The 20862-nt window shown below is 41.0% G+C and overlaps 1 protein-coding gene across 1 annotated transcript; it reads right to left on the bottom strand.

Moving 5' to 3' along the window:
- Positions 1 to 1097: 1097 nt before the first annotated feature.
- Positions 1098 to 20840, bottom strand: Pygo1 (pygopus family PHD finger 1). The gene is made up of 3 exons (XM_069995355.1): positions 20761 to 20840; positions 12077 to 12162; positions 1098 to 10526 (listed from the first exon to the last, which is right to left on the bottom strand). Exons 1-3 carry the CDS (start codon positions 20807 to 20809, stop codon positions 9402 to 9404), a joined length of 1260 nt encoding a protein of 419 aa, XP_069851456.1. The 5' UTR covers positions 20810 to 20840; the 3' UTR covers positions 1098 to 9401.
- Between the last annotated feature and the right edge of the window lie 22 nt (positions 20841 to 20862).

Here is a 20862-nt window from a genome sequence, read left to right as displayed (position 1 = left end):
CACCACTTAAGCCACACGGCATTTCCAGCTTTTTCTGTGTATGTGGTACTGAGGAGTCCAACCCAGGGCTTCATGCATGCTAGGCAAGCACTCTACTACTGAGCCACATTTCCAGCCTGGGGAAAATGTCTTTTCCTCCAAACAATGTACCCCTGACTTATCTTAACCAGCAGTTAATGATCTCAAACATCTGCCGACCAAGCCATGAAATCTAAGAATCTTAGAGTCTTTTTTTTTTTTCTTGGTGCCTTTGGTGTCTGCCATCTTTTTGTTCTAGTTCTGCCTTTACTGTTCTGTGTCAAGCTTCCAAGTCTTCAAAAAGTTCATGCTTTTGGGGCTGAGAAGGTGGTTCTATGGTAGAAGGCTTGCCTTGCATGCCTGAGGTCCTGGGTTCGATTCCTCAGTACCACATAAGCAAAAAAAAAAAAAAAAGTTCATGCTTTTAGTCGTTAGTGTTGTTTTTTGTTTGTTTGCTTTTTGGTGATGGGGCTTGAACACTGTCCCTCAGCTCTTCAGCTCAAGACTAGTGCTCTACCACTTAAGCCACAGCGCCACTTCCAGTTTTCTGGTCGTTAACTGGAGACCAGTCTCATGGGCTTTCCTGCCCATGGTGGCTTTGAACCGTGATCCTCAGATCTCAGCTTCCCAAGTAGCTAAGATTACAGCCGTGAGCCACCAGCGACTGGCCTTCCCTCTTTTTTTCATACCTGGTATTTCTGTCTCCTGTACTTAAAAAAAAAAAAAAAAAAAGAAAGAAAATCAACCTTACTTGACACTCATCATTCAGGTGATCCAGCTGCTAAGGCTGTAGATTCTGCTCCAATTTTCTGTGAACAGAAGTCCTAGTGTGTTAAAATAAAAATAAACACACATTATTCTCACCATTTCTTAGGGAAGCCCAGGAGTTAAATGTTTGTTCGGGGTTTTTTTTCCACAAAAAATGTATGTATGTAGCAATGCATGAACAGAAATACTGACTCTCCTTGAATAAAATTGAATCTTTGGTAAATTGTAAACTATTGTCATCAACATTTTGTTGATGATGCTCACACTTAATGAAAGTCAAAACACTTAACAGGTCTTTTTCTCTTTAAAAACTAGCTTTATTGAAAAGAATTTGAATCATAATAACACTATATGAAACACACGATACATATTATTCAAGAAAGCCTGCCATACATCATTTCTATTAGATCTACATGTGACATTCCAAACACAATGCACAAATGACATTAGCCTTATCCCTGAAAAGAATAGTCAACAATACCATAGACTGTCTTCACAGCAGAACCTCTACTTGTCTTATTACTTTAGAGTAAAAAACTAACGTGGAAGACACATTCCAATTGTCAGATCTAGCCTAGTGTTTAGGGAGAAGGGAGTAGAATCAGAGAAGGCTGTCAGAGTTCATCTCAAAAAAGGATAAGTAGCTTACTGTTATTATAGTAATCATCATTTCAGAATTGAGAACACAAGTAATACTTGGTAGCCTTGAAACAAACTCCATGATTTAGCATATTTCATGTTTTACTATAGTCTATCAGCTACCAAGCCAAGTCTATTCTTTTGAAAGTTACAACCTGTATACAAACCTTATAAAGATAATAAGCAAGTTGGAGGTGATCTACTAATTGCATACTTTAATTTCACAAAACTTCATGAATTCATTTCATACTAATACTTCTTTAAACCTCTATGATTTAAATAGAAATATACCCAGTTTTAAAAGACTATGTGTCAAAATAGCAGACAAAAATAAACCCTGAACATGTTATACTAAATTTTAACACAAAAATAGACCTATGAAAATATGGGCATTCAAGTCAAGTATGAGGGGAGAGGGTTATGACACAGATGGTATCTGCCATTTTTAAAAACATTAAGACTAAATCAGATTTATTGCTATATCATCCAAACAACAATCAACAATTAAAAGTACAATATATACCACAACCACCATGCCAAATACAATGCAACATAGAAATACTATTAACATAGGGAGACATTTATTTTCTAACGGATTCACTAATATAGTAAAACCTTACTAATAATTCAGAACAGTTTGAATAGTTGAGTCTAAAAATTGGAGTATTTTAAAAAGATATGCAATTTAAGCATTCACATTGTGTTCTTTTAGAAGGGTGAAAGCTCCAGGCTAATTTCAAATACATAAATTGGCATCAGTCAAGTATTACTAAAATTCTTCTTGGGTACTTGTTTTAAATGACAAAATAAGAATGTTTTCTTTAAAAACTAGTGTTCTTAAATAAATGTTTTTAAAATAAAATTTTAAAATTTTTCCTTCATAACTAAGCTTTTAAAAACCTTGACTTTTATTATCAAATCCTTTCATTAGTCTAAAATAAAGAGTATTCAAGTATCAATGGTCAATGGTTACACACTCTTAACTAAATCACTTTTATGGTGTCTTAATTTCTTAATAAGGAAAGACTAGTGTTACTCTTCCGTGGTGGAATGATAGTTTGTGGTTGGAGTCATCATCTTAAAGTTCTACTTTAGACAGCCAGGCACTGGTGGCTTGTGCCTGTAATCTTAGTTACTCAGGTTCGAAGCAAACTCAGGCAGGACAGTCCACGAGACTCTTATCTCCAATTAACCACCAGAAAACCAGAAGTGGCACTGTGTCTCAAGGTGGTAGAGCACTAGCCTTGAGCTTAAGAGCTCAGGGAGAGCACCCAGGCCCTGAGTTCAAGACCCATCACTGAAAAGAAAAATTCTACTATATAATCTTAGTAGTATTTAGTAGTATGGGCTAAAACATCCTCATAAGCACTGTCAGGATAATTCCTTAGTAAATTACACGTATAGGTAAATTTTCTTTTTTGTTTTTGAGACAGGGTCTCACTACCTATCCCAAGCTGGCCTTTAAGTCAAGGTCCTCTTACCTCAGTTTCCAATGGGCTTAGATTATATAGGTGTACCACCATGCCCAGCAGATCAAATTTTTAAAAAGTATTTGTTGTTATTGAATTGCTAACATGACATTTTATTTCTCTCTCCTATTTTAAAGACATCAGACCACCCACTAATCCACAGATACTGATGTTTCACATACTTCATAGAGTAGCTTAAAACATATCAGCATAAGAAATAATTAGTATTACATAGTAATTTCCTTTACCATAGGAATTAGTGTTGGACAAAGTCTGGAAACGTTCTATTTTCCAATTTGAATTACAGTAATTTTGCCACAGACCACAGCACTAGTGCATGTATTATTCCTTTAGACATGCTCTAAAAAACAAAACAAAACTTTACTGCAAAAATACATGTCACCAATGTGGAACACACTCAAATTTGTATAAAAGTACTGAACTAATATCCCAAAAAGAGGTATATGTAAACAGTACGTAAGGAAGAAATAGTTTTAATATGAAACAATCGTTTAAGTCACATACATCATGATAAGAAGCAGGACTTTCTTTTATAAAAGATAACATTTGAACTACCAAGCAATATCATCTACACATCTGCAGAACAGCAAAGGTACAAGTATTTAAAGTCAGCATTAATTGTGATGTAGTATTGATAAACTATGACCAAGATGAAGCTTATACTGTGGGTTTCATTTGAAGCTTTTTCATTAGACACAGGCAGTGCCCAATGGGTTACTGCTTAGCATACACAAGGCCACTTTCTCTTAACCATTAGTCTCGCAGATGCAAATGCTATCTGTAGCCTCCCCACTCCAACAACTCAAATTCCCATCACAGTACCACCAAGACTTGACAATGCACACTGACTTTATGATGCTCACTGAGGAGGTAGAACAGAAAGGGATGCTTACTGAAATTTGAAAATGAGAAGAAATCTCTTGAGTGCAGAATTAAGGGCAAGAAGCTGTGAAAAGTCAAAATAAGCTAAAGGAAGTGAGAAGTGCTCTTCAGACAGTACCAACTGGTTCTAAAAATACTGCTTCCCATGGTGCCCAAAATACAGCCATATTGTCTGAAGTGTTGCAAAAAAAAAGATTCCTTCTGAAGACCCTTACCAAACCAAACCAAAAAAAAAAAAAAAGTCATATTCTCCACGATATTCATTTGTATGTTAGCAGAGAATGATTTTATCTATTTTTTTTTTGTAAAGGAGATGAACAGGGGGGTTACAGTTACATTAAGTAATGAATACATTCCTTTTCCTTTTCCCCTTTTTTTTTTGCCAGTCCTGGGGCTTGAACTCAGTGTCTGGGCACTGTCTCTGAGCTTCTTTTGCTCAAGGCTAGCACTCTATCACTTGAGCCACAGTGCTAGTTCTGGCTTTTTCTGTTTATATGATACCGAGGAATTGAACCCAGGGCTTCATGCATGCTAGGCAAGCACTCTACCACTAAGCCACATTCCCAGCCCATGAGTACATTTCTTTTTGAACACTTAGCCCCTTCCTCATTTTCTCTCACTTTCTTCACCCCCTCCTCTCATCCCCATTATTTTCTTTTAAAATCTGGCCAACAAGTATTACCCAAAGAAATGCTATCTGCTGAGTTAAGATGGGAAATTCTGAAGAACAGGACACCCCTCCGGGAAAAGACAAGCTTGTCTGCACAGCTTTGCGCCAGACAGTGCACAATGGTAAGAAGGAAACCAAAAATAAGATCTCAACCTCCCAATCACATCAGGAAGACCTTCCTTTCTTTCTCTAAAGGAAACTAAGTGTTCAGGATGATGAAATTAACTACACGATGGTTTATACGATGGTTTAAATACACCTTTATGAGCTTCCCTAAGAATCTGGTTATATAGAGTTCCAAGCTACTATTTACAAGTGAACTTTGGAAGCGGGATGTTTTCCCACTGAAAAAGAAGTCTAAAATAGCACAAATTTTTATGTATACGAAACCACTATACACCAGCAAAGAAGAAATCTAAAACTTTATAACCCCCCTTTAAAAAAAATCATTCCTTAGAGCTTGGGGTGTGGTGAGATGGGACAGCACTTGCCTACCATGTGCAAAGGCCTGGGTTTGATCCTCAGAACCATAACACACATACACATACCCACCCCACAGCTTATATATTTGCTTATTGTTAAATACAGTTACTATGTTGGAGAACTACTAGCACTCTTAATTTGTTGAAATGTTTGAAAGAATATTAGATGGAAACTGTTCATGCTTATATGTGGATGAAGGTTTTTCTCCCTATTACTAGGGAAAAAAACTAGGAAAAAAACAAAAAACAAAAAACAAAACCTTGGCTATCTTTTTATTGTGTTTTCTTTGAAGAATAAGCACTAGTACAACAAAACTCTTGTTTTATGCATATAACCTAATTTGGACAAGATTCTTAATAGCAGCAATCTAAAGTATTTCACCCAAAAGGAAAAGACTGTTCACTCTAAACATTCTATCAGAAGAACTATTTCTTTCTTTTCTAAGCTAAGCTGTTTTCAATATTTGTGGGTCCAGTGACATTTAGAAGCCAGTGGACCAGCAATCCTCTAGTGAGTGAGTAAACCAAGTTTTTAAGAAATGACAGATTATGAACCAGCCACTGGTGGCTCACTACTATAATTCTAACTACTCAAGAGGCTGAGATCTGAGGATTTCTGTTCAAAGACATCCTGAGCAGGAAAGTCTGTTAGACAGTATTTTCCCCCCAGTCAGCCACCAAACAACTGGAAGTGGAGCTGTGGGTCAAAGTGGTAGAGCACTAGCCTTGAGCACAAATGCTCAGGTCTAGCACCCAAGCCCAGCATCCAAATCCCAAGACCAACAACAACAAAGGATGTATGCTTTAAAATTTTTCATCAGCAAACTGGCCTCAATGAGGAAACCTAGATGGTGCTAATAGTGAACCAGGATGAACTTTAGCAAAACTCAAGATCATAGGGGAAACCCTGAGATAGCCTAGAGAGAGAGAGAGAGGGAGGGAGAGAAAGAGAGAAAATGAGAGAGTATGTATGTGTGTGTGTGTCTGTCTGAACTTAAGAGTGTGTTTGTACGTGTATATGGGGGGGAAGAGAGAAATGAGGGCTTTCAGTAAAGGAAAAGGGTTTCACTTTGAAAGGTACAATTCTACCTGTTATTTCTTTCCATCACCGTGTGTTAAAGGTTGATGACAGGGGCTGGGAAAGTGGCTCAGTGGTAGAGTGCTTGCCTTGCAACCATGAGGCCTTGGGTTCGATTCCTCAGCACCACATAAGCAGAAAAAGCTGGAAGTGGCGCTGTGGCTCAAGTGATAGAGCACTATTCTTGAGCTGAAGAGCTGAGGGACAGTGCCCAGGCCCAGAGTTCAGGCCCCACGACTGGCAAAAAAAAAGGTTGATGACAGTTTGTTCTAAGAAAGACTTCATGTCACACTACAAATTTTCTCTCCATTCTCATAATTTATCACTGTTTCTCCCTCAAAAGCATCTGTAAATGTAATCTGGACTAAATGTTTTAAAGAGATAAATGTGAAACTAGCAAGAAAATGAATTCAAACACATGAAAACATTCATCAGTTATGATTCATGTCAAAATCAACCACGGGTTCTTCTTAGAATACTTATTTAAGTATGATGCTTTGAAGACCTAAACATATGAATTGAAATCCACCTGTTTTAAGTTTAAAAAAAAACAAAACCACAAACCAAATGTGAACAACAGTGAAAGGAGAAAATGAATTACCTTCAAATCAAATGTCTTCAGACTAGATTTCAAAAGGTTATTTCATTTCCACAAAAACAGCTAATTTCTGTGACTGTAAGCCATCAAAGGTTTAGGAAGCTTCATAGCCATTTCAGCAATGAGTACCACTCAATTGCTACCACACCAGGTGGGAGGATTCTGAGTATCAGAAGTTCTATTCAATCACACTCATTCCCCAATATGAGCACACAGCATGCAGTGTGTCATTTCCTAAAAATCAGCACTCAATAGAATTTCAAGGCAAATTAAGCCTTTGAACACTTAGAACATTATTTATCTCTAGCAAAAAAAATAATTATGTAAGCAAAATAATTTTTTTTTTTTTGGTCGTGGGACTTGAACTCTGGGCTTGGGCGCTGTCCTTGTGGCCTTCAGCTCAAGGCGAGCGCTCTACCGCTTGAGCCACAGCACCACTTCCGGTTTTCTAGCAGTTTATTGGAGATAAGAGTCTCATGAACTTTCCTGCCCCGGCTGGCTTTGAATCGCTATCCTCAGATCTCAGCCTCCTGAGTAGCTAGGATTACAGGCGTGAGCCACCGACGCCCGGCAGCAAAATGACTTTTGAGTATGTACTGAGTAACATCAAATGTCAGTCAGCCCAAAATGCTGCATTTTAACCTGCTCCAAATAGTAGTTTTCATACAAGGAAATACCTAGCTGTAGAATTTACATTGTTTCATTTTCTAATCATCTCATTGTATACATATTATACAACTATTTAAAATTTTCTAACTAGTCAAGCAAGGATAAAGAAAAAAAACCTTCTATTATCTTGTACCATATGAAATTGCTGTTTTGCGTGTCAAAATTAAAGCACTATTTATAAAAAAAAATAAGTTTTATTCAACCAAAATGGATACCAATTCTTTCAATAAGGTATTAAATACCTAACCTGTACAAAAGGTATCATTTTGTTAGCCTGTATAAATTGTTCAAACCGTCCAGTTACTGCTTAATTGGGGAATGTGTTGTTTTTTAGGAAGAAGCCACAAATGACAAAAAAGTTGGTTGTCCCCTGGAAGATGTGATGTTTTGCAACCTGAGTCAATTAACTGTGGATTACAACGTGTAAATTGAGGTTTGTCAGTCAAAAGTTGGTTTTTGGTGGTACTGGGATTTGAATGCACAGACCAAATGCTCTACCATGCCCACCACCAGCCCATTTTTCTGTAGTTATTTTTCATACTTACTTTTGCCCAGGACAGCCTTGGATCATGACCCTCCTACTTACCTCCTCTCTGCCATGTAGCTGGGATCACAGGTACATACTACAATACCTAGCCTGGTTTAGAAGGCCTTACTAAGTTTTGTTGTTGTTATTTCCGAAGTAGCTGAGATTACAGGCATGAGCCACTGCTAAGCCCAATAGTTATTTCAAAGTCAAATTTTTCATGTACAACTTAAAATTTCCTGACAATACTGTATATAGCTCCCGCTATCATCTACCCAGATTTAAACTGTAGTATGTCTCCCTTGCGGATCACCAGTCTTCAGAACTTTCTAGGAGGAAATGATAATGGTGGAGCTTCAACATCCAGCCATGGTATAAATCGCTATCACTTGTCACACAGTGTGTTTTCACTTTCTTTTGATCACAGGTATGATCTGCTCCAAAAAAATGTGCTTTTGCTGTTGCAAACCTTAATTTTCATTCCTCCAACTGTCTTTTTTGTAAGCATTGTATTCCAAGGTCCACTTCCACATTGGGCCCAGTCACAGCAGATACTCATAAGCCTGAAGTAAGGCCTCCATTTGGTGTTCCTAAGTTGGTTATCACCTTGCATCTTAACTGGTCTCTGCTTCAAGTGGATTTTAAGCTTTCCTGAAGCTCATTTTGCAAGCTCAGATCCCAGAACAAGATTTTCAAACCACAACTGAGAGTTGCTTTTATCTGGCTAGCAGATCCTCTACAGTCACGTGATGCCTCTACCTTCTCATCTGCAGAATGTCATGCTTAAAAGTTATGTGAAAGAACATGTTCACAATTCTCCTGGAGATACTACGGTATTCTTAATAACCCTGGAAAATAAAATAACTGAATGCTCAAAGAAAACTGAGGGCCTAATTCTATCCATACTATAGACCAACTTTGCTAACTGCAGTCATTTCTCAGCTGATCTAATATTAGCAATTTCAAATGGTACAATCCATAAGTTAATTATCAAATACTGAGAAGCTCCTAAATGCTAAAATTCATCTCTTTATCTATACAGATATCCTGGGAAGACTGACCAACAAATGTGAAATTCATTCATGTCAAAGTCTCTTATTGAGAAGGAATCTGGTGCCACACACTATTGTTTTTTGAGAATCTATTACGATGGATGCTTTCCCCACGTTATAGCTACATATGCTGTTTGGAACACATGTGAAGTGGATCCTTAAAAAACATTTTGAACTAAATGTTTAACGTGAAATGGCCAAGGTTTGGCACTGAATCATGTTATTTTTCAATGATTCCAATTTTTCATATTATTTTGAAGCTTCAAGAGGCTTTTATGTTTATGATAAATAACAACTAACATTTAGGCATCAATGTCTGCAAAGCACCCATACATACAGTATTCTCATTGAAGAGAGCAAATAAAGACAATACAAAGTATGCACTAGCAATGAAGTAGAATATCAGGAAGAACTTAAAGGTAATCAAGTGTCTTTGTGTGCATTTAAAAAAATAATGTAAAGTATTTCAATCCTGTGTCACCGAGCCTCTGGAATACACAGGGGGAACCCACTTCAGTTCTGCCTGTGATTAAGCATCACTGCTCACCGCAGGAGGGCCGAAAGTTTCTCTGGTGCGCGTTAACTGGACATCCTTGTCTGCCATGCAGGTATCACAGCCCCACACTGCCGATGCTTCCGCAGTAAGAAGGCCATATGCTGTCTCAGTCATCCCCGTGCAGATTCGGTGGAACCACTTCTGACAGGAGGCCTCACAGAGGATGGCATCCTGATCATCATTTACTTCATTTGTGCAAATTCCACAGGGATACACAGGGTCAGAAGACGAATGGCCATGGCGGCTGTGGTGGAGGGAGGATTTATTGCTTTTCTCGGCACTGCACACCTCAGCTGCACCTCTGGGGGGCCGTGGCTTATTCTGTGTCCCATTTGCATGGCTGTTGTTTGTGGCTTCAGTGCTACTTGAACGGCTGTTCTCCGGATTGACTACATTGTTTCGGGTAACATTTTTCAATTCAATATTACTCTGACTCCCCGTGTCATCCATATTTAAGTGAGGTGGAAGAGTGGAGGAATGTTGACTTGTGCTTTTGGTGGCTCCTTGGGGAAAGTCTTGTTTCGGAGGTGGTGCTTTTGCTTGACCAAAAGTGTTTGGAGGTGGGATAAAAGAATGATTTGATTCTAATGGAGAGGTAAAATTTGAGTTATTTCCAGGGACAAAATTAGATGCCAAATCAGGGTTGGATACTTGCCCAACATTCTGTGGAGGAATCTGACTAAAGTTTTCAGTAGGATTTTGTCTAAAGTGTTGATTGGGTATATTAACATTTTGACTTAGCACATTATTATAAGATGGATTTCCAAAACTTGGATTATCATGTGGCCCAAAGTTAAAAGCATGAGGTCGATTAAAACCCATGCCCAAAGGATTCTGAGGAAATGGGTGTGGCTGATTCCTGAGTGAGTAAGGGCCACAGTAGGGAGAAGACATTCTTGGGGGAACGTGTGGTGGCATTCTGAATGTGTTATAGCCTCCAAAGCCAGGATAACTGGGGCCAATATATGGATTTGATGAAGGTATTGGTTTATAGGAAATAGTATTATAGTTGTCATCAAATGGATTAGCAGCCACTAGATGGTCAGAGTTGGGATTTGGTGGTGGAGCATACTCAGACAGTGGAGGAAAAGAAGGTCCCTGAAAAGAGATACAAAGTAAAGCATAGGTTCTTGATCAAATAAGTCATTATGAGTGTCCCCTCTGTAAACCTATGAATCTGGCTTCAGTCAAACTGTTCCTACAATGTTATGACCATACAACTTCCTCACCTGACCTTTCAATCACAATTATTTATATGTAATTATATTATACTTATTGATAAAACTATCTATGTTCCTTTTAGTTAAGGAATAAAGACAGGTGCTGGTGGCTGATGCCAGTAATCCTAGCTACTCAGGAGTATGAGATCTGAAGCTCATGGCTTGAAGCCAGCCTGGACTGGCTGGAGATAAGTTTCCAATGAATTACCAGAAAATCAGAAGTAGCACAAAGTGGCAGAATGCTAGTCTTAAGGAAAGAGCTCAGGGGCAGTGTTCAGGCCCTGAGTTCAAGCCCCATAACTACACACACACACAAAAGAAAGGGCAGTCGGGCAGGTGGGTAGGCAGTGGGGCAAGCAGGCGGGCAGGCAGGCAGGTGGGCAGGTAGGCAGGCTGGCTTTTTAGAGCTCAAACCCATTGACCAGTATTTAACTTTCAAAAGAAGCTTCATTGTCATAATTTTCCTTAAGGATACCTATATAGAGAATCATTCACTTAAAACAAGAAAGCAGTCTAATTAAAACTCCTTTTATACTCTCAAATAATCATAAAATTAAGTAACAATAAACAGGAGAAAAACTTTCCCCAGTAAAATTCAAGGAGCCACAATTAAAGAAAGTATCTTCAAAACATTAACAGGCCTGATAGCTGAAACCTAAACTGCTGGTTTTAGTCACACTGCAAGTTTAACAGATACTGGTCAAAAAGTAAAAAATAGGGGGCTGGGAATGTGGCTTTGTGGTAGAGTGCTTGCTAGCTAGCATACATAAATCCCTGGGTTGCATTCCTCAGTACCACATAAACAGAAAAAAGCCGGAAGTGGTGCTGTGGCTCAAGTGGTAGTGTGTTAGCCTTGAGCAAAAGAAACTTGGAGGGGCTGGGAATGTGGCTCAGTAGTAGAGTGCTTGCCTTGCATGCATGAAGCCCTGTGTTTGATTCCTCAGTACCACATAAACAGAAAAAGCTGGAAGTGATGCTGTGGCTCAAGTGGTAGAGAGCTAGCCTTCAGCAAAAGAAGTTCAGGGACAGTGCCCAAGCCCTGAGTTGAAGCCCCAGGACTGGCAAAAAAAAAAAAGGAAAAAAGTAAACAACAATTTCTAAGTAGCAAACATATCCACAGCTTTTATCACCAAAAGAGTGCTTCAATTTATAGAATCTACATTAAATCTATAAACAGAACTACAAATATTTATATCTTTTAACAAACTCTAGATTTTAGAACCAGTATTTTAATTGGCACGCCCACACTTTCTCCTTGCACTACCCATAATCCACACACAGCCAGCAGTTACGTACAGACCACCAAACCTAACAACTGCTGCACAATCCATTATCATGTTCTGAATGAAGAGAGGAAAGCAAACCCATTACCAAACTTCAATTTCCCTTAGCAAAAGAAAATCGTTACCAAAGAAAATATCAATTTACCTGTGTATTTGCCTTGCGTTTTTTCTTATCTGGACTTCCTAGTTGTATACCTGGTCCTCCTAACCCATCCAGTCCACTATCACCACCTAGAAAGAAAAAAATAATCCTCATTTATCTACCTGTAAGTATAACAATTTTGTAGATCTCATAGCAATATCTATTTTGTTTTTGTGCCAGTACTCAGGGACTGCATATTGTTCTTAGCTTTTCTGTGCAAGGCTAATGCTCTATCATTTGAACCACAGCGCTGCTTCCGGCTTTCTGATGATTAATTGGAGATAAGAGATTCATGAACTTTCCTGCCTAGGTTGATTTTGAACCTTGATTCTCAGATTTCAGTCTCCCGAGTAGCTAGAATTAAAGGTATAAGCCACCAGCGCCTGGCCAGCAATATCTATTATAACCTATGTACTAGCTATGTTGCTGGTTTTTGTCAAATACCCAACATGAACAATTTAAGGGAGGAAAAATTTATTTTGGCTCACAGTTTCACAGGGTGCAGTTCATGGTTGCTTGGCCCCATGTGATTGGGAAAAGGATGTGAAGGAAGAGTTTCTTTATCTCATGAGAGACAGAAAATAGAGGACGGGAGAGCGATGAGGAACCAGATGAAACCTTCACAGGCATTGTCATTCCCTACCCCACCCCCACCTACTCCATCCAGCTCAGCCCTACCTACTGAATCTTCCAAAGCTCCTCACTAGTTGGGGATGAAACATTCAACACATGAGCCAGTCTGTGGGGATACTTCACATTCAAACCTAACATCTATTATTGTTTCCTATTTTTGTCAGATAAAAATAGTCAAAAAGCCTGTCATACAGTTTCATGCATCTGCTCCCTCCATATTATTCTTTCAGTAAAAAAAAAAAAAAATCAAGTCTCCCTTCTACTGTTTTGATTCGTTGAGTAAGTCTTGCTCCATACTCCAGGCTGACCTTAAGCTCATGATCCTGACTGTCCAGGGTATGCACACACACAAGGTAAGCAGTCACCTTAGAATTCCGACTATCAAAAGAGTGATCAACTTTGGCTCTGATGATCCATTAGGGGATGCAAAACAAGGATAATTGTGTGTGTGTGTGTGTGTGTGTGCGCGCGCGCGCGCACACACACACACACACACAGAGCCAGTCTTGGGGCTCGAACTCAGGGCCTGGGCACTGGCCCTGAGCTTCTACTGCTCAAGGCTAGCACTCTACCACTTGTGGATGCGGTACTGAGGAATCAAATGCAGGGCTTCATTCATTCGAGGCAAGCACTCTACCCCTAAGCCACATTCCCAGCCCTGTCAAATATTTTTACATTTTCATTTATCTTATAAAGTATATCTAAAAACCATCTGGCTAGGTGCTGGTGTAATCTTAGCTGTTCAAGAGGCTGCGATATTGACAATCTCAATCTAAAACCAGCCCATGTGGAAAACTAGGAGAGACTCCATATCCAATTAACTAGCAAAAAGCTGAGTGACTCAAGCAGTATAGTACCAGCCATGAGCAAGCCAGCTTCTCAAGCAAGAGGCCCTGAGTTCAAATCTCAGTACTGCACACGTGAAACAAATACTTTCTTTTTTGTTTCTGCCCTTCGTTATTTCTATTCTACTGAGGAAACATACTTCTTGGAAACTGTCACCAGTCTGTCATCCCCAGTGACACAGAGAAGCACAGGGCACAGGTGGGAGTATCACAGCCCAAGCTAGCTAGGCATAAATTGAGATCTTACCAGGAAAATAAACAATGAAAAAGGGGGCTGGAGGCATGACTCAACTGGTAGAGCACTTGCCTGTCAGGTTCAATCTCCAGGATTTTGAAAAAAAAGAAGAGATCCCCCCCCCCCCCCCCCCCCGCTAAATGCAGTAAAAACCCAATGAATAATTTTATGGAAGAGGCCACTGGAATACAGTGGCTGGAATGTTGGGCCCTACAACTTCAGTTATTTGTCACTTACTAGCTGAACAAATTTTAATGTTGCTTAACTTCCACAAGGTAAAGGAGAAATGTGTGAAACTCCTCCTCAGCCAATGATTGGGCAGGATAGCATGAGCCTTCATGTAAGTTTAGAATAATAACATCTAATTTAGAGGGTTCCTGAGAGAATTGAGCCAAATGATCCATATAAACCACTTGGCAACACATTGGGTGAGCACTCCATAGATAGTAGTTACTTAATCCTAGCAGAGGCTAGGTGAGTGGATTAAGGACATTGGGGAAGCCAAGAAACAAGGAAGGGGCTATTGTAATGATCAAATAGATAGGCAAACCCAAACTGAACAACTGATTGTGGAAAGGCAAAGGGTTCAAGTTATTGTAACAACAGATATTCTAGGATATTGTGTGGGAAGGAACAGTAACTTTGGGCCACTAGATAATGATCATGTTCATTAAGATATGGAATACTGGGGGTTGGGAATGTGGCTTAGCGGGTAGAGTGCTTGACTGGCATGTATGAAGCCGTGGGTTCAATTCCTCAGTACCACACAAACAGAAAAAGCAGGAAGTGGCGCTGTGGCTCAAATGGTAGAGTGCTAGCCTTGAACAAAAGAAGGTCAGGGACAGGGCCCAGGCCCTGAGTTCAAGCCCCAGGACTGAAGAAAAAAAAAAAAAAAAGGTATGGAATACTGGCGAGAGAATTCCCATCTCACAATATTTCATTCAATATGTCAAAAGCAAAATTCATTTGTGTATTCCTCCTAAATCTACCCTTTCATATGTGCGTGTGACACTATTCTAAGGGTTTTCCTCCTACCTGAGAAATCTAGTACATTCTACCTTTCAAGATCTTCTTTTTCCATCTGTTTCCCAAATGTTAGTGTTTCCAAAGCTTGTGGTCTTAATGCTTTTCTGTGCTCATGGTTCATTCCCTCCATGGTGAGTTCATGTGTTCCCAAGACATTAATTAGTATTCACTTGTTTACTGACGATTTTCAGCTCTATTTATGGCTCAATAGGTAGCTTCAGTTCCAAACTGTGTAAGCACATCCCTTGGAATATCCTGGTTTGATTTCAAGGTTTGATTCCAAACTTACTTCCCTGATAATTTGCCTAGTTCTTGAACCAACTTTAAAAACAAAAATAGAAACAGAAACCTTTCCTTTACACTTTGTCTCACAAGCTGTTCCTCCCTATTCTGTAACTACACAACCTTTAAAGCCTCTCCAATCTTTATGACATTTCTCTCATAAATATACTAAAAAGTGGAGAGCTGAGGATTGCAGTTTGAAGTCAGCCAGGGCAAAAAAATTTGTTGAAACTTTTATCTCTAAATAAACAGCAAAAAGCCACAAGTGGAGCTGTGACTCAAGTGGCCTTGAGTGAAAAAGCTACGGGACATCAACCTAGATCCTGAGTTCAAGCACCAAGACCAACATACACACACACAAATCAGAATGCAACATAAAGAAATAAATGAACGCGCCGGGCGCTGGTGGCTCACGCCTGTAATCCTAGCTACTCAGGAGGCTGAGATCTGAGGATCGCGGTTCAAAGCCAGCCCGGGCAGGAGAGACCGTGAGACTCCTATCTCCAATAAACCACCAGAAAACTGGAAGTGGCGCTGTAGCTCAAGTGGTAGAGCGCTCGCCTTGAGCTGAAGAGCTGAAGGACAGTGCCCAGGCCCACAGTTCAAGTCCCACGACCGACAAAAAAAAAAAAAGAAAGAAATGAACAAAAGAATAAGCAAATTTTTTCTTTCTTTCTTTTTTTTTTTCTGTTGGTCGTGGGGCTTGAATTCTGGGCCTGGGCGCTGTCCCTGAGCTCTTCAGAGCCCGGCACCACTTCCAGCTTTTCCTGTTTATATAGGGCTGAGGAATCGAACCCAGGGCTTCATGAATGTGAGGCAAGCACTCTACCACTGAGCCACCTTCCCAGCCCTGGAATCTGTCTTATAATCACCAAGAGCTCAGGTTTCGGGGGTAGATTAACTAGTAGATAATATAAAATACTATGCAATTTGAATTAAATACCAGGACAAGATCAAGACCACAAACCAGCTTCCTCTGGACCATGTATGCCTGCAATGTAAGTTTTCAAATAAATCTGTATAAAGAACATCTGGGGACCTCACTAAAAAATGCAGAGAAATGTCCTAGCAATCCTAATTCTGAGGGTCAGGATTCTATTTTAGTGTCACAGGTGGACTCTGATGCTTTTGTTTTACAAAGCACACTATGACAAAATCTCCCATCATAAAGTTGTCAAATCTAACTTCTACTTATATTAGTTTCTTTTTTTTTTCTTCAGTTGTGGAGCTTGAACTCAAGGCCTGGGGGCTGTCCCTGAGCTATTTTACTAAAGGCTAGCACTTGAACCATAGTTTCACTTCCGGTTTTCTAGTGGTTAATTGGAGACAAGAGTCTTAAGGACTCTCCTGACCAGGCTGGATTCTAACCGTGATCCTCAGATCTTAGCCTCCTGAGTAGCTAGGATTATAGGCTTGAGCCACTAGTACCTAACTTAAATTAGGTTCTTAATGATTCATTTAAATTGGAAATGTGTATCTTTATTTTTAATGTGTGTGTATATACATATACACATATATATGGAATCTGTATCTTATCCTTCTCTTAGCAAATGAATTTGGTATTAATACACATGAAATAAATATACAACCATTCTTAATGTTTATCTGTATACAGAAGTAGATGAGAAAGAATTTGGGAAGAACTGTTCAAGAGTTTATTATGTGCTAGGGCTGGAGTCATGGCTCAAGTTCAAACCCCAGTACCACCACCTATAAAAATAAAAAGGAGCATATGCTCTGAAAACACCACATAATGAATAATACAAACAGTAACAAAAGTTCCAGGACAGTGAATTTCAGCAGAATTGTGCATCAGAAAAGCTGACTATGACATTCTAGTAGCTTTTGTGGGTTATAAAATAATCCAAAAATGCCTTTTACATTAACGTATTAATTATTAGAAAATGACCTATAAAACCTTATGAGATGAAAATACTGACTTGATGAAAATACTGACTTATTTCCTTACTTCTGGCACTTTACTCACAGAATATTCTTTTTTTTTTTTTTTAGTTGTGGGGCTTGAATTCTGGGCCTAGGTGCTGTCCCTGAGCTCTTCAGCTCAAGGCTAGCACTCTACCACTTGAGCCACAGTGCCACTTCCTGTTTTCTGGTGGCTAATTGGAAATTAAGAGTCTCATGGACTTTTCTGCCCCAGATGGATTTGAACCATGATCCTCAGATCTCAGCCTCCTGAGTAGCTAGGATTACAGGTGTGAGCAATGGACGCCCAGCTCACAGAATATTCTTTTTTTTTTTTTTGTCGGTCGTGGGGCTTGAACTCGGTCTGAGCGCTGTCCCTCAGCTCTTCAGCTCAAGGCGAGCACTCTACCACTTGAGCTACAGCGCCACTTCCGGTTTTCTGGTGGTTTATTGGAGATAGGAGTCTCACGGTCTCTCCTGCCCGGGCTGGCTTTGAACCGCGATCCTCAGATCTCAGCCTCCTGAGTAGCTAGGATTACAGGCGTGAGCCACCAGCGCCCGGCTCTCACAGAATATTCTTTTTTTTTTTTTTTGGTCCGGTCATGGGGCCTGAACTCTGGGCCTGGGCACTGTCCCTTAGCTCTTCAGCTCAAGGCTAGCGCTGTACCACTTGATCCACAGTGCCACTTCCGGCTTTTTTCCTTTTTGCTTATGTGGTGCTGGGGAGAATCAAACCCAGGGCCTCAGGCATGCAAGGCAAGCGCTCTACCACTGAGCCACCTTCCCAGCCCTCACAGAATATTCTTGAGTTAACACCTAGCCAACTTGTAACACGTAAGGTGTCAGACTTTCAAGCAGCCATTGGAACAAATGAACACACATCCATGTTCTTGATCCTCAACAAATACTCATCCATTACACTTAGAATTATATTTAAGACCACTAATTACAGCCAAGTGCTAGTGGTTCATGTCTGTAATCCTAGCTACTCAGGAGGTTGAGATCTGAGGCCTGTAGTTCAAAGCCAGCCTGGGACAGGAAAGTCTGTGAGATTCTTTTTTTTTTTTTTTTTTGGGGGGGGGGGTCCTGGTCGTGGGGCCTGAACTCTGGGCCTGGGCGCTGTCCCTCAGCTCTTCAGCTCAAGGCTAGCGCTCTACCACTTGAGCCACAGCGCCACTTCTGGCTTTTTTCTTTTTTTGCTTATGTGGTGCTGAGGAATCAAACCCAGGGCCTCATGCATGCAAGGCAAGCGCTCTACCACTGAGCCACCTTCCCAGTCCTCTGTGAGATTCTTATCTCCAGTTAACTACCAAAACACTACAAGTGGATCTGTGGCTCCAATGGTAGGTAGCCCAGGCCCTGGGTTTAAGCCCCCAGTACCGTTTTACACACACACCAAGACTGATGATTACGTTCAAAGCTAAAAATCTGATGGTTGGGCTGGGAAGGTGGCTCAGTGGTAGAGCGCTTGCCTTGCATGCCTGAGGCCCTGGGTTTGATTCCTCAATACCACATAATAGCAAAAAGAAAAAAGCTGGAAGTGGCACTGTGGCTCAAGAGGTAGAGCACTAGCCTTGAGCTGAAGAGCTGAGGGACAGCGCCCAGGCCCAGAGTTCAGGCCCCACGCCCGGACCCCCCCCAAAAAAAAGTCTGATGGTTTTCTTTTTGTCAGTGATGGGGCTTGAACTCTGGGCCTGGGTGCTGCCCCTCAGCTCTTTGGCACAAGGCTTATGCTCTACCACTTGAACTTCAGCACCATTTCTGGTTTTTTTCTGCTTATGTGGTGTTGAGGAATCGAACCCAGGGCCTCATGCATGCAAAGCAAGCACTCTACCACTGAGCCACCTTCCCAGCCCCAGCTTTCATTTTCTTTAGCCACAAAGCACTTTACAATGATACACCAAAAATGTCAGGAGAAATATCCTATCTATCTCAGAAAGTTCTATTCCTTAAAGGCTTTGGCAGCACATAACCACAAACAGAAAAAGGTTAAAATAATTCATCAAATGAAAGGCTATGCTGACACTAAACCTTTTAAAAACTGTTCTGCCCTAAATTATTTTTGTTTAAATGACTAAGAAAATAAATTCCTACGTACTCTTTGAGGCAATGTCTTTCGGATACTAGATTATCAGTGTGTCACAAGCCAGTTCTATATATGTTTAATCTGTAATCATACAGATCAGAAACAATGAATGACTGTAGCCCTTGATCTCAGTATCACCTAAGTGGAGATTTTTTTTCTACTAAACTAATTATGAAGTATTTTAAGCATACATCCCTTTTTTGTTCTTTGCCTTATTAATATCCAAGCCAGGACCTTGTGCAAGCTTGGTGTATGTGTGTGTACACCCCATTTTGGATGAAAGAGCAACTGCAATAGCTTTCTAGTCTCATTGATTTAGCCTTTATTCTCTACGGTCTACGTTTTACACAGCAGTCACCGAAACCCTACTAAAAATGTCACCTCAATCACTGTTTTGTGCAAAACTGTACAGTCCCTTTGTCAGAGTTAAAGTCTTAAATGGCACACAAGGTCTCCCAACACACAGCCACCCCAACCTTCAGCCCATCTCTTGTGACTCTTCCCTTGCTCATTTTGCTCCTTAAAACAACTTCTTTGTAGTTGCCTGAATACAGTGGGCATGCATAGATATGGATGGACGGATGGATAATGGATGGATGGATATGTAGATAACTAGGTAGACAGACAAACCCAGACCCACAGTCTTTGCAATTGCTGCTGATTTGCCAAGATTGACGTCTTCCTAAAACATGTATAATCCCTGTCCCCCTATCTGTTTTCCTGATTTATTGTTACCACAACACCTACACCTTGCCATTCTATACCTTTCCTTTATCTTGAGTTTACCCCCAGAAGATTGTGAACTCGTTCTGGATACAGATTGGTTTTATATTCACTGCTGGAACCAAGGAGTGCCAAGAACAGTGCCCAGGACATAGTAGATGCTCAATAAATAGCTGCTTAATGACCCAGCGGTAACATTCCAACTTCAGGACTTCCCAGCTTTAAATCCACTGAAGTGAAAAAGCACCCCCATCTTTGCAGATGGCATTTGGGCTTTTTGCAGTTGCATGCAGTATCTTTTGTCTAGTTCATCGCTCGCTCTGACTCTTCTTGGCAAAGACAGCAGTAACAACAGTACTCACTAGTCTGCTAGGAACAAAACGGATGATGTCTAAAAGCCATTTTCGGTGATTCGGTTTTTAAACATAAATGAATGCAGAAGGCGCCTTTTGGATGAATCTAATTTCTTTCTCTCCTTCACCCTAAGGAAAACAAACTATGTGATGCTTTTTTGGGGGTGGAGGAAGGGGGGGGGAAGCAGGGGTCCAGGAGAGTCTCGCAAAACCTGCACACCTTAAAAATCATAAACTCTCCTGCCATGCAACTTACTTTTCTGGGGGGTGCTGGGGGGGTGTGCATGGATGGAGATCCTGAACCGGGGGGGCACCCCCACACACACATACCCCACTTCCCTCCATTGTGCCGCGTCTGGGGGGAAGGGGGTGAGGCGGCGGGAGGTGGGAAGGATGCGGGAGGGCGGCACACAAAGTCGGGGTGACCCGGGAGGCGGGCGGTGCAGAGTTAGGCCGTGGACGGAGCCCCGGGGCCTCCGGGCACGCGTAGCCCGGATCCACAACCCCCCCCCCCCCGTCCCCCGCCGCCCCGCGCCCGGATCCCGCGTCCCCTGAGCGCGGGCGCCGCCGGGCCCCGGTACCTCGGACTCTCTTCAGCGCGATGGGGTCCTTGTCCTGTTCCGCGGACATCACCGACCGCGGCGCATGGCTCCCAGGCCGCGGGAATCCGGTCTCCACGCTGC

The sequence above is a fragment of the Dipodomys merriami genome, unplaced genomic scaffold (genome assembly GCF_024711535.1).
Source record: "Dipodomys merriami isolate MVZ:Mamm:240054 unplaced genomic scaffold, mDipMer1.0.p SCAF_48, whole genome shotgun sequence".
NCBI lineage: Eukaryota > Metazoa > Chordata > Mammalia > Rodentia > Heteromyidae > Dipodomys > Dipodomys merriami.
The sequence above is the reverse complement of the archived record's forward strand: the minus strand, read 5'-3'. Positions and strand labels throughout refer to the sequence as shown.